Source organism: Nothoprocta perdicaria, unplaced genomic scaffold (genome assembly GCF_003342845.1).
Source record: "Nothoprocta perdicaria isolate Ctin4 unplaced genomic scaffold, notPer1 scaffold_142, whole genome shotgun sequence".
In the NCBI taxonomy this organism is placed as follows: domain Eukaryota; kingdom Metazoa; phylum Chordata; class Aves; order Tinamiformes; family Tinamidae; genus Nothoprocta; species Nothoprocta perdicaria.
In genome coordinates this window covers 393,803-419,873 of record NW_020454561.1, presented here as the reverse complement: position 1 = coordinate 419,873, position 26,071 = coordinate 393,803, and the positions used below count along the sequence as shown (strand labels likewise).

The following is a 26,071-nucleotide window of genomic DNA, read 5'->3' as shown; positions in this document are numbered from 1 at the left end:
GTGGGATTGGTAGCAGATTTGTAAAACAGGTAAGTTCAAAAGGAGCTGTAGAATACTGAAAATGAATCTGTCTGGCTATAACGAGGCTGTTTCTGAAGGATCTCTTCTGAGACGAATTCTTTATTAAAGGAGTCTCTAAATGATGTATCRGCATCCATTAGGAGAGGGATGGGCTTTGTGCTCTGGTGACAGATTTTGGAGGCATCGTTGAGTCAAAGGAGGTCGGATATCACAGACAAGAAGCTGGATGAGTAATAGAATAGGATTAGATTATATTTGGGGAAAAAGCCAAGTACTTAAATACGATTGGCAGGCTTTACTTTGACTTGCAAGTCTATGAATTCTAGGAAAGCTTGGACTGTCTCAAATTCTTCACAGCACATACACGATCTATGGCCTAAGTACCACAGGACTTTTTTTTTGTACGAAATTCAAGCTGTAGCATGAGTTGTCTGTATTTAAACAGGAACTTCAGCATAGGACAGAACAATTTCAATGTATTTGAATACGGTTTTTAAATGCTACTGTCCTTGTTTGATTGCTGTTAAGCAGCATGTTATAGTCCAAAGGGTCTCCATATGATGTTGGAAGAAATGGGTCAAAAAGAGTGTAGGTCAGGAAGAGCAACTGGTAATCCTTTTTTATTCAATTTTTGTAGCAGTCATTGAAAGTTTCCTACTATCTTTGTGTAACTGTGCTAGCATCTGTCTGCTGTGCTTTCATATGGAGACTTTCAGCACTTGACCATTTGACAACTTGCAAAGTGGCAGAGAATATTAGTGGTGTTTTAAGAACCAACAGTGTGAATTCAAGGGCACYTATGTGTCGCAAGAAAGTGGAAAAAAAAGTGCAATAAATGATCCAAGACAGTTTCTAAAATAAACTCACTTGTCACCAGTCAATTCAAATATATTTTATATTATATTAGGGCATTCAGTTGAATGTGCCCCTCCTTGGAGCTGTCTGAGCTGAAGCGAAGAGGTGCTTAAAGCCAGATTATAAGTGTGCACATGAGCCTTAGGTTAGATCTAGAGTCTACGATTTTCACTTTTACTGATATAGACACACACACGCATGCACGCTACAGCTCCCCCTTCTCCTCCCTAGCTGCCCCAAGAAAAATAATAATAGTAATAAAACGATAATAAAAAAAAAAGTAAAAAAGAGTTGGAGAGAAGAGAGAGCTTATTCTGGTTTTCCATTTTAGAGTCTCAGACTCAAGATGTGTTAATCAGGCTGCTGATACTACCAAGTGAAGATTCAAATGGATTTCACTTCTTTAAGTAAAGATCATACAGTGCTAAGGTATTTTCTTATTCTTTTAGAAGAGATGAGCATTAGAAAGGGGGTGAAAAACTGTTTTCTTTTATTCATGATTAGTTTATACCTGTTCTTTTTGGTTTAAAGTGGAGAATGAGTTCAATCAGCCAGATCAGAGAGATTTTGGAGCACTTAGGAATGTATCTTTGAGAGAAAGACCTCTCTATTTCAAAGCAGAGGTAATGTAAGCTTTTCACATTTTTGTGTTGTACTTTTGAATAGCAATGACTTGATCTTTGGATTATGGTACTTCCTATTTAATATTTATTAAAATGTACTCCAAGTTCCTGTTGCAATGATTCACAGCCAAAGGGTAGACTTGTTTTCTTTCATCTTTTCTCCCTTAYACACCGTGTAGGGCAAGTATATACGACCAATGAATGCAGCAGTGGTATTAGAGTGCGATGGAGGCTGGGCTGCAAATTGCAGGATGCAAAATCTGCCTTTTCTTTGCCGTTGGCTTGACCATTTGCCTTCCACCTTCCTATAGTTGAGACCATGAGCAAGTAAACTTATTGCAAAGGGTCAGACCTGAGATATTTACCTGCAAGTCTGTAGCTGTTCCCAATGGGCATTCAGCATAACGCCATTGCCTTGGACGTGCTGTGCAGATTCCTCCTCCAGCCTCATCTGGAATGGCCCAGGTCATCCCTGGAATTCATGAAATGGCCACCGTTTCCCTCGGCCCTTTCAACATGGYGGCCTGGGTGCTCCTGCTTCCCTCAGGGCCTGGTCAGTCCTGTGTTGGGCCGGGGCTGCACCCTGTCGCCCACCGGGGGCACCGCTCAAACACAGTGAGGCTGTGGGACTCGTCTCTCAGACGTTTTGTTTGCACTTGCTCTGTCTGTGTTTTTACCGGTGTGTGTGTACGTGTGTGTGTGTGTGTGTGTGTGTGTGTGTGCGCGCGCGTGCTGTCACTTGATGAATCACATTGACAGCTCCATCTGGTGCTTTTCTACTGAAAAGTTTTTTTTAAGGTGAGATCAGTGGTTAATGAAGGAATTAAATAATAGCAGAATACGCTGAACTCTTTAAATACCCGTCTTTAAAGAAAGAACCGATGAAACTTTTTACTGTATAGCATAAAACCTGTTTTGTGGTGAAATAACTTTTGCATAATAACTAGTATAAATTGTCTTTCTGTGAGTGTCTTAAGGTATTATTCATCTGTAAGGACATGTAGTAAAACAGTTTAAATGGTTTTGAGAGCTGAGTGCTGGCAAGACCGTACAACATATCTTGAATTTATGAAGTCAAATTAAAAGCAGAGTTTAAGGGAAGGAGATGAGATTTTAATGGAACCATTTTTCTGTCAGAAGTGTCTTCAGTTTTGCTATAGATATAGATGATACTTGTTAACTTTAAAATCTTAGGCTAACAAAGATGAAATTATTTATGAAAAATGTTTATGTCATACTAAGATATTATAATAAAACTTTTTGACAAATATCCTTTAAGAAAAAGGAAATACTTAATTGAAAGTGTAAATTTCTTATTTATAACTTAATGTGTTAACCAATTGAATGAATTTGCCTTATATCCCATTCCAATGTCAGCTGGATCTGACAGAACTGATGCTGCAGGGGAGAGGGCCCGTCCTATTTCCTGTTTGACCCAAGTGCTTCTGCAGCCTTCGTTAACAGGGCAGGACGTGGGTGCAAATGCAAACTTGCTTCTGGCCTTCCTGGTGCAGGTAAAAGCACGTGGGTCAGAATAAAGCTTGAGGAAAAAGGGTGGACAGGCCTTTTCTGGATGAAGTGCTGGCTTCTGCTATACTGGGACCGTGGATTGAGGCTGTGGTTCTGTGAGCAGCGGAGCAGGCGTCGGATCACGGACACTGCAGGGAAGAGGCCTCGCTCGAGAGGTCTGCTGCTGCTCTTGTGCTGCCTTTGCACTGCAGGCTAGAGCTGAAAGCTTCTGAAATTGCCAGAAATTTTTGCTCTAAGAGCCACCTAAGTAGAATAAATAGATTTTGTAGAATTTATGAGGAGAAACTAGAGGTTTAAAATATTTTGCCATATAAATCTATTTGTACTTAAATTTATTTTGTAAAGTTAGGAAGTGTTATGGAAATATTTATATACTTGGCATTTGAAATGCTTAAGCTTACATTTCAGGGGATGAGAATCTGAAAGTTGTTTTTGTTAAGCATGACTCTTAGAAAGGTCTGCATGAAATGTCATAGTCACTAAATGGTTGTTAAATCAGCATTGTACAAGTATGTGCCTTTCAATGAGAAACCTAACTGCTAAGGGAGACATTGGAACTAAGGTGGCTCTTGAATGAGGAACTGAAGAGGAAAAATATTTCATTGTTTTATGTTCAGTCCAGACCCTTCCTTTTAAATTTAAGGGCTGGGAACATGCATATTAAAATGAAAGTATAATGAAAGTATCATGAAACAACTTTGATAATGTACTGAATAAAGACACAAATGAAGAAAAGTATCTTTACTTAGTATTCTGAATAAAGAAAGATAAATTGCAGTAGCCTGTTAAATTGCCAAGTAAGGTGATCTAAAAGTAGCTTCTTTCTAGAACAGTATTTAAAGTTCTGCTCATTGTCCAACTCTGGAAGAGTCCAACTCTGGAAGATGTAAAGTGAAATTGAAACCATTTTGGTATCAAGCAAAGTAGTGAATTGTTTATTAGAAGATTAAAGGCATCTAAATATTTGCAGACTCTCAAGAACAGAGCATGGTTAGGGAAGTACTGAAGTGCATTAATTCTACTTAATATATACTGTATAAAATCTATGGGCAAGGGAGGCAACACCTTGAAGTGTCCTCATTTTCATGCAGTAAGCCTATGTTTAAATTCCGGGGACTTCAGTATGTTGTAAATTCTATTCTAATTCTTACTTTTTTACTGAATTAGGGCTGGAATATTAAAATTTTAGCACTGGTTCTGAGCACAAAGAAGGATTTAATAAAAATACAATAGAAAGGTATGAGTTATGCCTCTTACCTCTCTTCCAAAGGAGAAAAAAAAAGTATATGTCAAATATATATCTTCTTTCCGGCATCTAAAGCTTAAAATCATTTCAGCTGATGTTACAACAAGATCACATGCAAACTGGTCTTTGGGGAGGGTATGGGGGGGGACTTCTGCATTGGGGGAATCTATCTCAAGCAGCATGATGAGTAGAGCAAACTTTAGAGGAGGTCGCTAAATGAACAGTCGCAAATTGCTTGGAGCGGCAGGTGCTCCCCCAGGAATCTGAAGGGAGCTGATGGATGCCGTGAACTATTAACTGAAATGTGTAAACTACCTTTCAAGCCCATGCTGGCACTGGAGTAAAGGCAACGGGGCTTCAAGTGTTGCAACAATTTTTACAAAAGGCTTCTGGGTGTGTTTAAGGATCTGCAGAAGAGTAATGAGATATTCGTGGCAGGGTTATTGTAGAAAAATTAGTAATGAAGTGTAGAATTATTGAGCAAATAGATGATAAATCTTTAGTCGTCTTTTTTCACTAATGGTTAAAAACAAATTTGGGGAACTGTTAGAAAACTAACAAACAAAAAACCATGTTTTTACTGCATAAGTCCATGTTGTGTTCATTTCTTGCATATTTTCTGTGGTCTTGCTCACTCTTTAGTAAAGGTATAGCAGAGATACAACAAGATGCTAACAAATAAAAACAGATATTTCCTTATACAACACAAAACAGGGAACAGTGCTTCAGGACTCTGAACAGTCGTATTTCTATTTCATGGGGTGATAAGCAACTTAGTTGATCCACGGGGCACAACAATGTTCACCTCTCAAGCACAACTGAACCTGCTGTTCTACTGGATAGCTGAACCTGCTGCCACTGGATAGAAGCTATCCAGATCAATATTTTTAAGGCCAGTGGTTTGATGGCAGGACTATTCCTTGTAATGGGAATATCTGAAATCTAAGGTCTATTGTAACTGGACACTAAATAACATTACTACTGGGTTCACCAGTATATCTGGATTTGTCTTTCCATCTACTTCTCTCTTTCCAGCAAACTGCAGTGTAGCAGAAGGTCATCTCTATTCGTTTTTTGTTTTCCTCTCTCTCAAGAAAACAAGTGAATAAATCTTAAATCTTTACAGGATTTAGGGCTTGCCCTTTCCAAAAGAAGTTGAATCAGTCTTGGTTAAAGCCTTCGATTCTGGTGTGGGGGCCAAAGTGGTTGTTCGAATGGTAAGACTCAGAAGAGGAATCTTCTGAGTTGTATCACCATATTTCTGATAGTGTTTCAGATAGTTACTTCGTGAGAAATATAATTCCAGAGCTAAATTTCATCTCAATTTTATTAACTACTATTAAAAATACAGGAGAAAGTTTAATGACATCAGTTAATGGATGAACTTACACTGGGTACTATGAGAACATCTCAATTTTTACTTTTATTGTAGAAAGATACTGCAAAATGACTTAGTCAAGCTATTTGGCTAATTTTTCCAAAAGCAGTATTCTATCTTTTTAACTGCAAATTCTGGTGCTCGTTGTTGAAAAAAAAGGAAAAATAAGTTAAAGCAAAAATGCAGGGCCATTTTGTTAATCGCTTTTGCCAATGTGCTTGTGTTTTGTTGCATGATCAATCACCCTATGCCCGTTACCTGCTGCCTTCGTGTAAACAGGGACCTTATATGCTTATCTTAATTGTCTATTCATGTTTGGATTGTACATTATTTCAATGGTTGCACTTAACTAGTGGGAGCTGTAAAGATTCTGAACTTAAGTGCTTGCTTTTATGCACTTAATGTGAGTGTACATACAGAATATTCATTTATGGACTGTATTAAGTAATATAGATGGTGCCAGAGCTCAAGCCATCTGCAATGATGTTTCAAACTGTATTTTTTTATTTTTTATAGAGGTAGGGAGAAAAAGTATTATCCATGAAAATATCTGTAAAGGAAGTCACTGAATGCATTCAATAACTTATTATAGAGGCGTGAATTAAATAAATAAGTAAATAAAAATTGCAGTAGCCTGTGTCAGAGATAAAATAACAGGTTATTAGTACTTTTGGTATTAGATGTGGTGTCTTATGTAGCTCTGAGCAATTAGTTAAAATCAAATCTTGTATTTTTGACTGAGTTATATTTTCTGTATGTATTAATTGAGCCAAATCAATAGCAGTGCTGTCAAAAAAGTTATGCAAAGGATGTTGTATGAGTACATGACTGAGTGTGTACACATAAGAAGACAAATCTCATACAAATCACTCAGAAGACAAACATTAAAATATGACAATTACGTCAATTAGTGTTTTAAAAGTATGAATTGAAACTGAGGAGAAACTGCCAAAAAAGAACAGAAGTCCAAAATGCATCAGCACTGCTGCTATATTTTCCATGTGTGTATCGTAGTGCAGATAAAGAATGACAAGTATCTATATTTTCATAGTAGCTGCAGTCAAACTTAATGTAAAATAATGGTAACTTCCTCAGTTTCAAAGATGATAGCTAAAACTGTGAAACATTATGCATATTCCTACTATAACAGCTTCACATTGCTTCTCAATATGTAGAGAGATATAAAATATGAGTGAGTGTGGAAGCTTTCTGATAGTACTTGAAATGTAATCTAATCTGGCTCTTTTCGGGGGGAGAAACTGTTAGGAGAGAGAAATGGTTCCTGAGGCTAAAACAGTTTGTGTTGATACAACCTTCAAACTGGCTGGTGGCTTTGGAGAGAAGACAGTTTCCCAGCTCCCTGACYGCGCAGTCGGTCTTCCTGCCTCCGTGCTGTGTGCCAAGGAGCCACATCCTGTTTGTAAAGATGAAATGCCAAAGTGTTCAGTGATTGYCTTAAAGGTGCACAAACCATAATTTAAAATATATATACATATATATAATATGTACCTACATATAGTCCTATTAAATTTGCCTGAAGATGCTTCTCACTTGATATCTTCTAGTTGACAGTTTGTGATGTTCACCTAAAARCATACATAGGTTTACAATTCTTAGGTAAAGCTTATCTTTTACTCTGTAATTATGGTAGTAGCAAAGGGATAATCTAAAAAAACAGTGAAGTTCACCTGTGCAATGCCTTCCCTTTAACTCTCTTCAATTTTTCCAGTGGATTTTTCTCTTTCTCTCTCACTCTCTCTGTCTTCCCCCCCCCTCCCCACCCCCTTTTCTCCTTTTATTGGAAGTAGATAATTTTGTAACTCTGTTTATTGCTCCCTTGCAAGTTAATACACAGTTTAGGTAAAAATGTCTTGTGGCAGTAGTAGGTATCGGAGTTTTCATTGCAGAGTGCAACATTTCCTGCAGGAAAAACAAGTAATAATAAGTATTCTTTGCCTCTTGCTGCTGCCAACTACCTAAGGATGTGACCTGAATTCTCCTGATGAAGTATCATGTAAGTTTGCAGTAGTTTAGTTAGTTGTGTAGTTGTATAACTCTGCATGCAACCCTTGAGTTGGCTTCTAGACCAAAAAAGAAATCTGTGCTTGTCTGTTTTTCCTTAAGGTCATGATGCTTTAGATATTGCTATAATTTTGTGCGTAATAAGTAATGATTYGCAGCCTTGTTTCTTGAAAGGAAAATTGTAAGTTAGAAGTGTGTTTAATCTTTGTTTTTGTGTTTGTATTAATCTGTGTTATGAGACTTTAATGCATAAACATTGCTTCCTAGTGCTGGAAAAGGTGAATATATTTGTAGCTTTTGTATTTCAGTATCAGTTAGTATCTAGTTCAAGGTTGTCACTGAAGTCAAAATTAAGTTCAGATTAATTAACTTAGTTTAGTGTGGCTGTTAAGGAAATCATTTTTTTTTCTATAAAATGATCTGTCATGTTCTAAAATAGGCCCAAAGCATTAGCGTGTCTTYATCACAGTTTAAATCAGTAGGACATGAAGATGGCCTGGATATAACTTTAGATACAGAGAGCTATCCATGTCTTGCAGTAGATCCACAGGCTTTACACAAGGAAAACTTTGATGGTCTCCTCCCCTCTAGCCTCGTTATAGTTCTAATATTGGCACGGATACCTATCAGGTTGGTAGTCCAGATCTTCTACTTTTGCTCTTACAGATGTAGGAGGCAAACTGTGTCGGATTCCTTGGGACTGGAGGATGCTAACCTTTTTGGTTAAATCTGTGCTAAAAGGCATTCAAGGCTACCAATGTCCAAAAAATGTGAAAACAAAGAGAAAAGGTGGATTATGGTTTTAATCTAGTTATGTGGATGTCACTCCTGGGTCCTGCATCTCAGAATCACAGAATGGTTAAGGTTAGGACGCACCTTTGGAGATCACAGAATMAGAGAATGTTCAAGGTTGGAAGGGGCCTCTAGAGATCATCTAGTCCAACGCCCTGCTCCAGCAGGCTCACCCAGAGCACGGGGCACAGGGCAGCATCCAGGCGGGTTTGGAAGAYCTCCAGACAAGGAGACTCCACAGCCTCCCTGGGCGGCCTGTTCCAGGGCTCTGTCACCCTCACAGTGAAGAAGTTCTTCCTCACATGGAGAGGGAACTTGCTGTGTTGCAACTTGTACCCATTGCCCCTTGTCCTATTACTGGCCACCACTGAGAAGAGCTTGGCCCCTTTATCCCTACATTCCCCCTTCATATATTCAGGTCTCCCAGAATACTGGGTTCTCTCCCGCGCTGTGGTGGCTTTTCAGAAGGAAAGCATACAAAGGGATTTGTGTGATTGTGATTCCAATTTGTGTGTCCRCCATCTCGGGAGCTCCTTTAGTCCCCATATCTTCATTCTGTAGTATCATAGCAAAACAGGCTCAAAGGCATCAAGAGATCACTTAATGTGTCTCCCTACCCTGAGAAGGTTTTATTATGTTTAGACAAAGGTGTTCTCTAAATCAGTAGGGCAAGCTTATATGTGACTGTTCTGAAAAGAATAATAGTTAGGTTTTTGTGTATGCTAGACTAGACTTTTCATTTATATCCATCTCCTCCTGAAGTGAGTAATTTATACTTTTATTGAAACATATTTTCTACTTTCAAATATTTGAAGCATGAAAAATGTATAAATTTGGGACAATCATGCTGTAAAAACTTGGAACCTAACTTCAGATGTGAAMTAGTGGATAGAATTAATGAGTGATAGGAGGATATAACAGTAAAGATTTGTGCTGAATTAGAAAAGAAGAAAAGGTAAAACTTAAAGAGTTTTAAGGCTTGGGATTTGGGCGATTTTATTTATCCATTCTAGCTCTGGAAAAATATGCAAAAATAGTGTTTTTTTCTGAAAAGGAAGAAAAAGACAAAATTTCTGTGACTTTACATCCTTCAAGATCAACATACATTTCTACAACCATAGGTTTTGTAATTTTTTATAGCAAAAGTGATTGCATTATATATTTAAAAGTAAATCTCTTAGGAGTAGGTGAACGAAGGATCTAGTAAGCATATATTGCTTAGATTCCAAGGTCCCCTCTCCATCTCCCCCTGCCAAGAGCCAGTGGTCTTTAATAATTTTACAGCATTTAGAGAAAAGCAATCACAAGAAATACTTAAATTTGGGGGATTTATCTTTATTGCTTAATGTTGAGGGGTTTTGACGTTTCTTCCTTTGTTTTGTTATCGCCTTGCTCAACTTCAGAGTATTAACCTGACCAGGTTAACTGAAGTATATTGCTTGGTATATTAGACATGTGAGTTTTATCACTGGAGATTTTGTCTTCAAATAACATTGACATCTTTATTAAGTTCATATAAAAAAAGTCAAGGCCCCCCTTTAACTTTGCCCTCCTGAAGAGTATAGTTTTGAGGCAAACATAAGGAATATATTCAAAACCACTGTATATTTTTTGTCTGTGCCTTGTGTTACCAGATCTTTTCTTTGTGAATTGTCTACAGTTGATAGGAAATTATTTTCCTGAATTAATAAATATTTTCTCTATATATTAAAGATTAATAGTGAGTGTTCTTGTGTTCTAGTAAAAAAAGAGGAAGAAGATTTTGAAGAAAAGAAATCCATTAAGAAGCGAATCAAAGAATTGAAAGTTTTGGACCCAAAGATTGCACAGAATCTATGTAAGTTGATTTTGATTTGACAAGTTAATGTGCCCATAATGTTCCAGTGTTTTTTTTCTTCTTTGTCTGACTGCCTTGTAACCACATTTTATTTAAAGCAGGTATGAGAATATGTGCATGTGCATAGGAAATACCACTTAGATGTATGCTTAAGAAAGCAGTTAATAATTTCAGTCGTAAATGAGAGATTTAGCTTCTCTTCTGTACATATCTAAGTCACAGTCTACAGCTTTATATACAATTACTTACCTTTATTTTCAACCATTTACTTAGGTAGCATTCCAGAAAAGGTTTATTTGACCTTCTTGTATATGCTTTTAATAAAACAAACAACAGTCAGTATGGTACAGTACTATGTGGTAATATACAAATAAAGAGACTGGGAGGCTGTCATGGAGCAGGTGGTGGGGGGTGAGTGACACAATGCATTTCACTCGTGTGAAAGAAATAGTGATAGGTTTTATTGATAYGGACAATGGTTGCACGAGATTCTATGGCAAGGAGGCATATTATTTACTGCATGGAGGTTCAAGATACACACAGAATTATCAAAGACAGCCTCCCGTTGGGTCACGAGGTTCAGATTGGAACCCCTTGCTTTCCAAGCTCCTTCTGAGAGGTGTCTGGGTGCGACTAGATCCAATCCTAGTYCCAGACCTGGTCAACGGTTTATGACTAAGGGTTTCTGTGCACAGTTACAAAGTAAAGTTTAAAGAGAGCGCGCTATATTCACTTACCAGGAATCTGTTGTGGAAAGGGATCTCTCAACCTTGAGGACTATCCTTGAGAGGCCACCCTGCTCAAGGGGAGATCCTGATGTGCAGCCCGCTGCCATGCCAGGAGAGCTCAAGGGGCTCTCGGGCTGTCCACATATTTACAGGATAAGATGATTGACTTGTAGTCATTCTTTCATTTCAGAGGACTTTTGTCTGGTGTTTGCAGTATGAGCCTTATCTCCCTATTGAGATGCAGCCACCAGGACTGCATGTCTGAGACAGACTGCTTGTCTGGGTGGGGAAAGAAATCAGGGAGGYGCCTACCAGGATCAGATAATATCACTGGTGGTTATCACCAGTGATAACCCAGCTCAGGTTGAGCTGGAAAAGGAGCATATCCGTCACAGTGGCTTTGGGGAGAGGAGTTCCATTAAAAAATAGTTTACTAAATGCAGTCAGAAACAAAATAGTAAATTCCTGGATTATAGCCTATATATCATAAGCAGTTATTAAAAGAGCTTTTTTAAAAAAAWTTACATGGTTTGGTACTGATACTTTCTCAAGGTGTTTTTCTTCTTTTTGTGAGAAAGCACAACCCAAACCACTGAAGTAAAAATAAGTAACTATCATCTCAGAGCAAACTAATATAGCAGCAGTATTTCCTGCAGAGGTCTTTGACTGCTGATCATGATCTTTGGTAGTGAATGTTTATCTATGACAAATGGATGGAGAAGACTGGAACAGGAAGGCAGAAGTAATTGTGTACATAAAGTTGTTACATCTTTTCTGTATGACCTTGTGTCATGTTTGATCTGTAGATTATATAGCTTGTTTAATTTGTGTTTTGCACATTAAAAAAAAAAAGGATTGATTCTTGTCTTCTCTTCATTATGTGTTCAATCTTTGTTTTAGCAATTTTCCTTGGCTCTTTCCGAATGCCTTACGAGGAAATCAAAACAATGATATTGGAAGTAGATGAAACACAGCTGGCAGAGTCCATGATTCAGGTAAGAAAATTGACAGATTAAATTCCATTATTTCAGARTAAACAGTTCTTTAAACTTGTTAACGTTGTTTTTTTGATGAGTGAGTCACTGCAACGGTTTTCTTTTTTCTGTGAACTCTGGTTCATTTTACATTTGCATATATTTACTGTTGCAAAGCTAATAATTTTTATGGGATCAGCTGAGTTTTATATTTATATTCTCTACAGTCAAGTGATTTAGTTTATATATATTCAAATAGCATATATTATTTTTCTTCAATATTATTCTTTCTCTTCAATATTATTTTATTCAAAGCACAAGCAGTGTTATTCTGTGTGGACATAAAGTTACTAGGAGATCCTGATATCCTTCTGCTCTTCTATAGACAAGGTTAAAAAAAAAACTTTGGTGGGTCTAGTCTTACTACAAATATTTCATCAAAGAATCATAAAAAAAAATAAGTCGGAAGGGATGCTTGAAAGTCTTCTGAGTCCTGTTGCTCAGGTCCTTGTCCACTGAGTTTTGAATAACTCCACGATCATGAATTTCAGAGTCTCCCTGCACATATTTTCCAGTTTTGAATTTCATGATGAAAATCTTATCCTGTTATCTGATTGGGATTTCTATTTTTACAGCTTGCTCCATGCTGTATTTTGGGCAGGGTTCCTAGATGAGCCTCAAATTATTGCTGCTGTTGCTTATAAATATCGTTGTACTTGTTATCAATGTATTAGTAAAGTAACTTAGGGTTTATTTAAAGAGGATTTATGTAACTGACTTCTAAAATTGACCTCTAAAATATACACAAAATTGTGTTGGACGAATTGGTAGCAATCTTTACGGAAACATCAAAGAAAGCTGAAAGTAGATTTTTAGGGAGCACAAACTATTTTCAGGAATGTTGATTAGTAAAGAGATAAATAGAGGTAATAGAGTTGTAAAACGACTTGTAATATTGAGTTTCTCCAAGATTCAAATGTAAGTCTTACACTGCAACGTGTTGCAATTTGTGTTCAAAGGTCAAAGCACTCACACACAAAAGGACAGATTTAGGTTTGCATGCTTTGTCTGAAAAATAGCTGTCCTTGGTATTAAAAATGGAATCCTGCTGAGGAGACCATACAGTGCTCAGTATATTCCTTTTCTTCCAGTCTGYAGTAATGGCCTCATTCCTATGCTTTGGGTTTCAACAGATCTTTAGATTCCTTTGAGTGGTTTGAACTTCACTTTCCTTTAAAGGGAGCTTATCTGCTGATTGATTTGCGAAGTGAGATGTTGGTCTTAAGAGATATTTGAAGAACCAACACAAGCCATTATCTCCAGTACACATAATCTTTGTCTAATTATTTTCATTTTGTTCAGTGAGGCAGTTAATATTGGCATTGAAACTCTCYATTGCTTAAAGGTTATTAGATGAATAGAATTTACATCTCTGAGCTGTTTGTGCTAATTTGTGCTCACATCAATTATTCAAGATTTTCTTCATGTTCGTAAGTCATGTATATTATATCTTTTTTGAATAATAACTGAAATTCTATAAACAGCATGACAAGCTGAGAGCTGGAATATGCTGTGCGTATGTACAGCTTGAGCTCTCTCATAATCCATGCTTCCTCTAAAACTGTGTCATGCTATTTGACTTTACCACTACTTTCCSAAAGCAAAAATTTAACCGTACTAACATATTAACAGTATTAGATCATCAATAGTGTTATCAAGTGACCTGTATATAAGCATTATATATCAATAGTATTATGTGAAACGAATGACTTGATGGCAGCAATTTTCAGAAGACAAAAAAAAAAAAAAAATTCTTTTTTTAGGCCCTTGGGAAACAATCATCAAGCCATTAGTGTATAATTAATTAATGACAATATTTTATGTGAACATATGGCATGAACATCAATTGCAAAAAGCTAAGAGAAAAAAATACTTTAATTGAATAGTTTACCTTCTTTATCCTTCTAGAGGTTATCAGGTCACATGGTAGATTTTTAAGTATAAAAGTCATTCAGGAGTAAAAAAAAATGCAATTTTTGCAAAATCATTAATATTTGAGAGCGTAAATCAAGCACCAAAAAAAAAAAAAAAAAAAAAAAAAAAAAAANAAAAAAAAAAAAAAAAAAAAAACCAACCCTTCTGGTACAGCCACACCTGGAGAATTGTGTGCAGTTACGGGTTTCCCTGCACCAAAGGGATGTAGAACTAGAAAGGGTCTAGTGTGGAGAGACAAAGTTGGCTAAGAGCCTGGCCTGTTTTTCTTATGAGGAAGGACTAAGGAAGCTGGGCCTGTTTAGTCTGGAGAAAATAAGACTGAGAGGAGATCTGATCCATATGTATAAATACGTGASATACAGAGTGCATGTTCAGCAAGATCACTGATGATACCAAACTGCGTGGAGTGGCCGACACTCCAGAGGGCTGTGCTCTAGGTTGGAGAGTTGGGTGGAGAGGAACCTCATGAGGTTCAACAAGGTCGAGTGCAGGGTCCTGTACCTGGGGAGGAATAACCCCGGCCACCACTACAGGCTGGGGACTGACCGTCTGGAGAGCAGCAGAGAGGGACCTGGGAGTCCTGGTTGACACCAAGTTAACCATGAGGCAGCAGTTGCTTCATGGCCAAGAAGGCCAATGGGATCCTGGCCTGCATCAGGAGGAGTGTTGCCAGCAGGTCAAGGGAGGGGATCCTGCCCCTCTCCTCAGCTCTGGTGAGGCCRCACCTGGAGTACTGTGTGCAGTTCTGGGCTCCCCAGTATAAGAGGGACGTGGAGCTTCTAAAGAGAGTCCAGCGGAGAGCAACTAAGATGATTAAGGGACTGGAGCATCTCTCGTATGAGGAGAGACTGAGTGAGTTGGACCTGTTTAGCCTGGAGAAGACTGAGAGGAGAACTGATCAATATGTATAAGTACGAGAATGTAGGGAAGACGGGTGCAAACTCATCTCAGTGGTGGCCAGTGACCCMCTTCCAGGACAAGGGGTAATGGGTACAAGTTGAAACACAGGAAGTTCCCTCTCCATGTGAGGAGGAACTTGTTCACTGTGAGGGTGACAGAGCCCTGGAAGAGGCTGCCCAGGGAGGTTGTGGAGTCTCCTTCTCCGGTGGTCTTCCAAACCCTCCTGGATGCCACCCTGTGCCCCGTGCTCTGGGTGTCCCTGCTGGAGCAGGGGGGTTGGTCTAGGTGAGCTCTAGAGCTGCCTTCCAACCTTAACCATTCTGTGATTCTGTGGCTTTATATGAAGTACTTTACATGTTATTGTGCTTCTTCTTTCTTCACCAAAGCTTGTCCTGTTTTGATTTTTTTTCCAGTGTCTCTTAATGCCCTAGTTTCTGAAGTTAGAGGTTTGTCCTTCATCTTATACCTTTGTTATGCAGTATTCTTAAGAAATATAACCAAAATATATCGTTTATACATTTATAAATATACAATTATACATATGCTCTTTCTCTTTCTGTCTTTATTTTCATCTTCTCCTTTTTGTTGTTTTGAATTAAGTCCAGCATAGAAAGGCTTTAGAGCTCCAGTAATCATGTTGTAGTCCAAGTAGTCATTGACTGATTGTCAGAGTGTTTCTTGTGACTCAGTTAAAATTTTTCTCATGTTTTTTTTTCTGTTTCAAATTCAAAATGAATTTAATCTCTTAACAGTTCAAAAGCTTTATTTGAGCACCATAAAGGTGCTTTGATATCAGCTGCTGCCTATTTTTGCTGATGCTCAAAATGGAAAACATTCTTAAAACAGTCACTTGACTGCTTCTATTTTTTGAAAGTTTTGTGWTCATTTTTGTATGTGTGCAAATTATTTTAGCATCAAAAAATAACATTTAGACTTTAGTAAAAATTCATCACTTGTAGTGTATTTACGATATGGATAATAGCTGGTTACATGAGCTGTTGTATTTTGTATAGTAAAACAGAAATGAGTTATAGTTTAAAATATATATTTTTTAATACTCTAGCTGTCTGTGCCCTTTCATTTTTGCTGAGTGTGACATATCTAGATCCGGACACCTCTGTTCATAAATAATAAATGTAGTCCTTTCTACAAAAATATTTTTCAGGTGTAATAATGATTAAGATATATATAACTGCTGTCATAAATTCTTCATGATGAATGTCATTCTGGCCTTGTCTAAGTCTAATTCCATAAAATTTAAGTTTACTTTATTATTTTGAACTTCATATTATTCATGCATTTTTAATAGTTTCTTTTTTTTTTCTACCAAAATTCTTATTCAAACATGGACCACCTATTGAGGTTGTCTGCTCTTTAACTATCTCTTAATTTTACTTTGGTCTACCTGTGTCATTACTCATCAGTCTAGATTTTTCCTTTTTGTTTTGCTGACTTTATTAATAAAGTATAAATAATGTATTAATGAAGTGTAAATTCTGTCATCCATACTGTAGCTATCAAAAAAATATGAAAACAGAGTATGTACAAAAATCTTATTAGTAATAAATACCTAGACAGTTCTTTATCACTGTTTTGTTTTAAAGTAACAACTATTTTTGTATTAAGAATAGAAATCCTAATTTGATTTTAAGAATTATAACTACTGAACTAAAATTAGCTGATGATCGTAAAGAGATCTAAGAGATCAAACAAGTTGTATTGAACAAATGAAACTATTACAGTAAATGTTTTTGAAAAAAAAAAAACTTTAAATATATGTATTCTTCATTTCAAATGCAATGTTTTTGTTTTTTAACAAAGRGAAGATTTATGTTGCAATCTGTTGGCCGGTTGGCACTTTTGCAGTTTGAATAAACACTAAGTGCCACCTTTTCACCAGCTAATAATGTGGGTTGTGAAGATCAAATAGCCACCGAGTTCAGTACTGATCTCAGGATGTGTTTTGGATATTGAGTTAGAGCTGAAATCTTTTTAAATTAAGCAGTGCTTAGCTATAACTTTTAACTGTCTGGCCCCAGCGATATAATTTATATATTCTAAATGCCTGAATGTCCTGTGGGGGAAGAAATTAGTTTCTTCTGTGGATAAAATTATGTTTTTCAAGACGTTGAGGGAGATCATGTTCATCAACTTAAGGAAATTCTCTTTTGTTGGTTATACTGGGGATTAGCTATTTATTTGCACAGTACATAAATAGACTTTAGCTTAACGTATGTGACTGACTTCCCAATTAATGATGATGAAATCTGGTGTCCTTCCTTGAAAATATGGTGGAAGGATGTTGGAAGCAGTGTTCTCCAGGCCTTATTCTGTGTTAGAAGGACTGATCCCTTATTCCAGTTCAGAAGAATGATATTACCACACTGTAGAAGTTTAAGGTGAAAATAGATTMTTTTCTGCATAACCAGGAAGGCAAAAGTTGTGAGATCAGTAAGAGGGCAGCCTGGAGGGAATCTGACTATTGCCCAGTAGTTAGAGCAATCATCTGGCGTGAGACAGAAATGAGTTACTGATTATCAAATTACCTGCCATAAGGAGATATTTGAGAATCTCTGTTTCTAATAATCTGCTCAGGATAGCCATGTTCAGCCTGGATAGCTGATCATAAGCAGAGTGTGATTTGGATGCCTAATTGCAGGAAAAGATAGGTTGTGAAGTGCCCAAGAAGCTCCAGGTAATCTTGAAGTCTCTTCAGAGAATCAGTTAAGTGCAACATCTTTAGCCTCCCTTTCCTGTGTTCACTAGACCTTCACTTATATAGATGGCCAAGCTCCTTGTATGGACTTGTGCATTCAACAGGACCCGAGTTCCACCTCTGAATTCCCACCTGTAGGAATTCACAGGCATAGTAGTGGCTAACAGATTTGTAGAGATAGGCATTACTTTTCCTTTTGTCACTTTAGAGTCTAGTTTTGTTTTGAATTACTGGAAAATACATTATCTTTTTAAAGTATTTTTGGAGGTCTGCATTAATCTTTCCTGACATCTTTTAACTGGAAAAATTACGCTTGGAATTCTTACTTTGTCTTCCCTACTTGTCTCCCAAAGCATTCTGTTTGAATAGTGCCAGAAAACATATCCTTTCTTTAAACATGGTATTTAGAAAAAGTCTGCAGAAATGTAGATTTGGGTAGAATCATCAAAAGATACTAGCCAGCCCTAGTTGATCATATACTTTGTGCATTCTCAATTCCATTTTATGTATATTTGTTGGCTATTTATATTCTGCAGACTTAAGGACAGGAATGTTGTCTTTGGAGTATATGTTAATGATTCATAAATAATATCTTCACCTACAGCTATACAGTTGATGAAGGTTCTGAGATTTATAAATTTCCTTTTTTTTTTCTTTTTTTTTCTTACTAGAATTTAATAAAACATCTTCCTGAGCAAGAACAGCTGAATGCATTGTCCAAGCTCAAGAGYGAGTACAATAATTTGTCCGAGCCAGAGCAGTTTGGAGTCGTGGTGAGTTCTGTTTGTGGTGTCACTGTCTTTTCTTATCTGCAACAGTGTGCTATTACAGAAATGATACCAACTGCTGAATGTGAAGAAGTTTCATTCTAAGAGAAGAATGCAGGTTTCCAGTTTCCGAGTCCTAAATATTTCTAGAATCTTTCATCATCAAAGTTCTTTAATTTCTGTCAGCTTCATTTATATCTTTTATTTCTTTATATTTCAGACTGAGAACGTCGTCATTTTTTAAGAACTGTCGTGGGCACAAATATTAATCTTCTCAGTATAGATCTTGTGGATTTTATTTTCCTGTTTTTCTTAAAAATGTGACAATTCCCTCTTTTTACTTACCTAAATGAGAAGAATCCAACTAAATAAAAGATGCAGTGCCAGACTTACTTTTAGCTGAAGAGTTTTTTTTTTTTGAATTATAGTATTTCAAAGAATTCAGAGATCCTGATTAATGTGCTTTAGAGCACACAAAGCATCTTGTCTTAACTCAAATGCTAAACTGTTTGGCYCTCAGAGAAACCCATAAGTAAAGAATAAACTGACAATTACCACTTGTGCAATGTTATAATTTTAATAATATAAACCCTCTTTTATCCTTCTGACTTTGGATTCCAAGTTGAGATCTGCTGCTGTCAAAGAAACAGCTAGATAGTTATTAAGATACTGTCAGGTTATGGCTGTCATATGTTTTACTTCAACTGAAGTTAATAAACTTTCTTTGTTGGCTTAAGGACGTGGACAACATGGCTCTTAAAACAGTACAGGGTCGTTCCAGGAGGATGTTTTTTGTTTGTTTGCTTATTTTTGGTTTCTTTTTTGGTGACTCTATGGGTAGCTTTTGTGGTTTCTGCACTTATCTTTCTCTTTTTAAGTCGTTTCACACTTTTGTGTTTTCTGTTCATACAGCAGTAAGTATAAAATAAATCCTTTATTACCCTTATCTTCCTTTCCAGACATTAGGTTTTCTTTAGATAAAATGGTTTATTTTTTTGTATGTTATTTTTTTTTCACTTATTGCAGGATGCTGTATCAGAGCTTAGATGCTATCAGCTATTACTTTGGAGCTTTTAGAGTTGTTTGTTTGCATACATCTTTGCACTATTTTATGAAAACTGTTAAAGCTGTTCATTTTATTGAGTGCTTTACCTTCTCTACATAATACTATCTTGAATTGTTTTGAATGTTTTGTTGTTCAAATTCTTGATGAAGCATCATTGTGCTTGCAAAAATTTAAATATTCAGTTGTATTTGTTTTACTGTGGTTTATATTTTGCACTTGATTTTCTTAAAGTAACTTTTTCCAAAATGAACTTCACCTCCATATTTTCTTAGAGGTTACATTGTTTATGAAAGGATATTGAGTATATTATATAGAACTTGTCAATAATAAATACTATGCCTGTAAAATGAGTCACATAACTGCAGTGAGACCCATCAGAGAAGAAAGGGATTTCAGCAGGTCATCTCAGCAGGTGACTATTAACAGTGTGTGTGATGTGTAGGGTTTTTGGTTTATTTATTTGTATATTTTTTAATTAGTTCTTTCTCTCATTGGCAAATATGTATCAGTTTGCTCTAGGACTTAACATTTTAGTCACCTGGAGGGCCAGTGAGATAAGTGGTTTTGTGTATGATGTGCTGTGACCCTCTTGCCATGGAGTTAGGATGAAGGGTCTTCTGCTGACCAGCTAGCTGTCTGTGCTGTGAAATAATTGGGGTTCTTCAACTTAAGACCGAGAGAGGCTTTTCTCTCAAAACATGTACAAGAAAACTGGAAAGATGAAGAGAATAATTTGTCCTGCATACTGATGGTTGATACAGCAGCATGTAATAGGCTTCTATTATCTACAAAAAAAGATACAGATTAGATAATGGGATTTTTTTTTTAATAGTAACAATAACAATAGACTAGATTGACTAGAGGATGTTATGAGCCTTCGTAATCAGGGTGTTTTTGTGAGTAGATGGTGCTAATATCCCTTCTGTGTGATACAGTTGCTTCACTCATAGGGGAWTAAAATGTAGTGAGTGACCTCTGAAGGTTGTTTCCTTGCCTTCCTTTTTTTTTTTTTAATCATTCTCTATATACACTGATCTGTTTTGGATAGCTTCTGGCATATAAATATTGCAATTACTGTGATATCACTACTTAAATACACATAAACAGSTTTGTGATGAAAATAAATGCTGTGCAGTCATGATACCAGATTGCAACTCCTGGCCATCGTGTAGGTTACAGCACCATTATCTGATCTCCTTTTACCAGATAAGCCACCTGAAACTTCATTTCAAATGGCAAGCTGTCTCCCACTCTTCTTTTCTCCCTCCCCTCCCCTCCCCTCCTCTCCTCTCCTCTCCTCTCCTCTCCTCAAATTAAATATAAGAAAGATTTGATAGCACAGCATTATATACCATTTTTTGAGTTATGCTTACCTCAGGTCTTGCATGGCCAACACGTTATCGTTTAAATAAGGGGAAAGATTCCGGAATGACAGAGAGTGAATTTGTCTTCATTACTGTTTTATTCTAGAGTACTCGTGGCAAATATTGAATACTTTTTTTCTCTTGCTCTTCAATGCATTTTTGTTTGAGAGGAAGCAAAATAATAGTTCATTAAAATAGCTTGCTAATGTTAATGATTCAGGTAATCTATACAGGTTTTGGTATTTTTTTTTCTCTGTATGAGCTCATGAACTCAATTCCTTTGATCTCTAAGTGAAGTTTGGCATATGCAGACTGTTTTTTTTTTCTTCTTCTTCTCCCTAAAATTGTACAGGTCACATAATAGTGACCAAAACCCTCTGAGGTCAGTTCTTATCATGTTTTAATATTGCTTTTGATTCAGATTCTGATTTGCTAGAATAGAGACTGTCGTGCTTTTGGCCTTGCAGATTTGCAGTTTCCCAAACAATTCCTAGCATATTTGGGATATTACCATGGGCCAGCTCTCATGGGCTGAGGACCCAGCCAAACTGAACAGTTTTGTGCCTGCTGAGAATTATCCTTATCGTTGTTATTTATTAAGACAAGTTACCATGGTTGCAAAGTGTATCTCCCTTTCTCCTGATGGAGGAGATGGAGAGTCAAGTCACAGGGAAGTTGTTGTGTTGCAGCTATGCTGGTTCCAGCTTTTCAGGGCTTTAGCAGGTGTCCCTGTGTTTCCCAACCAGGCATCTCAAGGGCCTCAGGGCAAGGCAAGGGATCATCTACATCATAGAATCACAGAGTGGTTGAGGTTGGACGGGACCTCTAGAGATCATCTAGTCCAACTCCCCTGCTCCAGCAGGGACACCCAGAGCACGGGGCACAGGGCGGCATCCAGGAGGGTTTGGAAGACCTCCAGAGAAGGAGACTCCACARCCTCCCTGGGCAGCCTGTGCCAGGGCTCTGTTACCTCTTAGCTCTCTCAGTTTATAGAGGTGAGTGTCAAAATACTTGCAATATAGTTGGCCYACTGTGAAGAGTATGTGCCTGCATGTTCTGGCAGGTTAGGTTTTCCTGTGACTGCACAAAAAGCAGCAGCAAAAAACCCAACTATCCAAATAACTAAAAAAGCCMCCCAGAAACTGCAGTTAGAGCTGCGTCCTGGCAGCGCGAATCCACCTCCTCCCAACCCCTTCCCCACACAATAAGGTCAACAATTTATTTTGCGTAAATTACTTAACATTGCTAATGCTGAGGCATACAGTCTGTCCATGCCAACTATCCAGCAATGCTAACAACTGATACACCACAAACTATTTGCAATAGTAATTTTAATTTGGTCGTGCTGTATGGAGGGAGCTGAATTCTGTGGTAAAAGATTTGGACTATACCATGCTTGTAATCGTTAGTGACAGAGATTTATTAACATAGATTTAAAGTCCAAGAAAAATCCATTTCTGAATTCATAATGTTGTCCTTCCTTCTGAAATATTTTGTAGTTAAAAATATTCATATTTGTTACAATGCTTTTAGTGGATCTTTGACCTTGGTGTAGGCAAACGTACAACAGCCCATGTCCAAGAAGAGCGTCTCAGGAGTCCTGTGTGAGAGCTCCTGCTTTATTTCCTATCTTGAAATCTGTGACATTTAGAAATCCCACAACTATCCTCCCATATTTTCAGGGCAAAGAAAGAGAAACATTCCTTTGCACTGTACTTTTATTTACTCAAAGTGAAAACCGAGGGAATTATGGAATATTCTTTCAGAAATAATTAATGCCCAGACCTTGTTAGGAAGTACAGTGGTAGCTAACCTGAATAGAATTTGGCAAGCTGTCCTCACATGATTTCACAGCTTGTTCATTGATGGATGTGTTTTTAATGAGTTCATACCAAAGGAGAGGATTTCACTAGAGTAAATTGAAGATTAGAGTGAGGCCTGATGAAGGCTAGTTTGTCTTAAATAATTCARCAAACACTTAAAATGATCAATTCCATATTCAAGTGATGGTTTCACCTGCATGCTCACATTGAGACTAGCTCAGAATGTATTAATGTTTTTCACTGGAGCCTGGAAAATATTCAGCTCTCGCTGTATCTGTAGGTGGGTACTCTGTCCTCTATAATACCTGAGGCTTGAGTATCTCTAATGCCATTTCAGCTTGTTTAAAATCCTGAAGTGGTGAAATGAAACATAGCTAAGAAATTTTGATTAACTACTTCCCATAGAATTTCTTACATAAATTTTACCTTATTCTGTCATCCTGTAGTAGTTCTGTGTATCTGTTGCTTTTCAATATTCTCCATCAGTAATTCCAGCTTTCCTAGGAGAGTTTCGAAAGATTAATTTTCCCTAATACAGTGCTTGAGTCATTTATTATTCCTAATAGCAGGAAAGAAAATGAGAATTCTTACAGTTAAGTTTATCAGATCTTTCTGTCTGTAATGCAGCTAGATCCATTTCACTTCTAGAAAGTTTTCTTTTGGTTCAAGATTTTATTATTCTGGATCATATTCCATAGTGACTTCTCGACTGCTGGTAGGCATTTATTTTTGCCATCTGGCTGAATTGGAGGTTTTATAGAAGATCCTTTCGAAGCTAAGCTCTGACTTGGTTTCCCATGAGGAAAGCTTTTCAGTCTAGTGGCATCTGTTCCATATGTACCTTTTAATGAAAATATTTTTTTCTGACAGCTGTTAGATCTGCTAAAAATAGAAAGTTTTGAGAAATTCAGGTCTAATATCAGATCCTTTCACTTTTGGATGATTTATTTTTAGGAAAATGCCACTGCCTAAACTTCAGATCAAGAGATCAGTAAATCTGTGTTACCCATACACAGAGTTCTCTGACATGTGTAGTCTACCTCCTTAATTATTCTGATTGCCTATTTTCAGGATTTCAGAGGAATTTTTTAGAACTTTTATGTGTATTGGCTGTGCTTAAGAAAGTGTGTGATGTGAGCCATAATCCTCTGAATATTGCACCACTTTCTTTCTTATCTCTTGTGATAAGATGCATGAACATAACAGTTGGAATTTATTTGCTGACTGCATATCACAAAGAAAGCTGTTACAGTGCTATGGAAACTGTCCCCCTCTTCCCTTCTCAATATCGACATAGCAAACAGGTAAATAGATAGAACCAAAAACAGTGGCATTTCTTCTGAGACTCTGAGCCCTCGTTTCTCATTTTTCCAAAAAGATATTTCTGCTTCTGTTTTTAACATAAATTTTTGGAACTTAATGATCTGTTGGGGTTCTGTCCATTCTGATAAAGCCTTTTGTTCTTTATGCGTAAGTGCTTTTTTGTGTCCATATAATGCATATCTGTGATGTGGAATACTTATTATTTCAGTCTTTAGAAATTGCCATTTTTGGTTTGGCATATAGAGTAACATTAGAATTTTTGTAGCACATGTAGCATTTTTTTATAATCAAGATAATCTTTTCAGTGCTGACAAACATTTTAATTGGATATAATTAGTTCCACAAGACCTTCATAAAGAAGTTATTTGAAGCAGATAATATAGGTTGCATATTTAGAGTAGAATTGCAACATTTAGAAAGATATGCTGGACTAAACCAGATTTTCCACATTTGAACAGCCAAATGTAATTTAAAGGACTCCTTTGAAGCTATTTTTCTCCTGACTTCCTTTCCCAACTCCTATCCCAATCAATTTTAAAAGGTATGAAAGAAAACYGAATAGTAGAAATTCTATATTACTGTTCTGGAAGAAAAAATAAGACTTACCYATGAATTAAAAAGTTAAATTAATGTTGTAATTTACTAGTGAATAAGGTTTAAATTACCTTTTGRAAAGAAAGGAAAAGGCATTATTGGTTATGAATGTATAGTAGTGATGGCAATAGTCTTGGAGAATTTGAATAATCGCAGCAGTTCAACAGTGAGATTTTATTTTCCCAAGGGYAATGCGATTAAATAAAATTAAAAATACCTGGTTTAAGATTTCTTGTACTTGTTGAAATGTTACATGAAACACTACTGAGGAAAAAAAGGAGGTAACATGAAATGAAGAAACATTAATTCATTAAACACCTTCATAGAATCCCTAAGGTTGGAAGCGACCTCTAGAGACCATCTAGTCCAACCCCCTGCTCCAGCAGGGACACCCAGAGCAYGGGGCACAGGGYGGCATCCAGGTGGGTTTGRRAGATCTCCAGAGAAGGAGAYTCCACAGCCTCCCTGGGCAGCCTCTTYCAGGGCTCTGTCACCCTGTCAAGAAATATTTCCTTAAGTTCCTGCGGAACTTTTGAGTATAAAATAAGTGTCACAGTCCACTTATTACTATGTCTCATGAAAAAGTAAAATATATTTCTCTTTCTAGCAGTTAATGTCTGACTCTATTTTAAGATAGGAAAGTACCAAATGTTTTTTTTGGAAAATCAGAACTTGTTAATTAAGATTCTGGTTTATATGCTTCTAGGATCTTCAGATGCATAGGTTTCATAGAGAGTGCCCTTAAAAGTTGACCATGAAATAGCAACATCCCCCTTCAAAGCACAGCAACCTCTAAGGCTTTAAGGAATTGTTTGTAACCCATAGCTAGGCTAGCAGTGGAAAAAATACACATATACATTTGCATTTTAGTTCAGATAGGAAATCTTGAAGTAAAATATGCAGTTATTTCCCCTAGCAATGCTTGAGTTTGCAGTACAGGAGAGCATGTAAGCGCAATTCCTTTCAGATAAAATGAAATTGAAGAAGGGACCCTAAGAGCAGGCAGGACACTTCAACCACTGCTGAGCCTTAACCTGCAGAGCAGCTCCCAGCCTGGTCTTGCAGTAAAACCATCACAGCGGTTGTAGTCTGGGTGTTAGCTCAGGATGAGCTGCAGGCACATGCTCTGTGTTCATCAGATAATAAATAGCATTCAGTAGTGTGATATATTTATTAAAAATAGCTGTTAAGGAAAARTAACGGTATTTGAATTTAAGCAACACATACAGCGACGAAATAGGAATGGAAATATCTAAAACTCATCTAAAATTAACTTAAGTGTTTTTGCATTTTTCCAAGTATTATTCAGTGCCTAAGATGTTAAGATTCCCGTGTGGAGTTGCATGGCTGGGTGGAGCACTGGAAGCTTGAGAGGAGGAGGAAATTATGGAATGCCTTACMGGTTCCTTGATTGAAAGAACAAACACAATTTGCAGTCTCGTAGTCTGGGCATGGCAGTGATATGGAAACTGTCTCCAGGGTGGAAACTCATTGACCAAAKCCCTGCAGGAAGATTG

General features: G+C 37.1%; 1 protein-coding gene across 1 annotated transcript in view; it reads left to right on the top strand.

Moving 5' to 3' along the window:
• DIAPH3 (diaphanous related formin 3) overlaps window positions 1–26,071 on the top strand; it is a 185,000-nt gene that overhangs the window by 61,083 nt on the left and 97,846 nt on the right. The window contains exons 18-21 of the mRNA XM_026034312.1: window positions 7,635–7,667; window positions 10,209–10,304; window positions 11,933–12,027; window positions 18,289–18,390. Coding sequence (XP_025890097.1) covers window positions 7,635–7,667; window positions 10,209–10,304; window positions 11,933–12,027; window positions 18,289–18,390 — 326 coding nt within the window. The remainder of the gene's footprint in view (window positions 1–7,634; window positions 7,668–10,208; window positions 10,305–11,932; window positions 12,028–18,288; window positions 18,391–26,071) is intronic.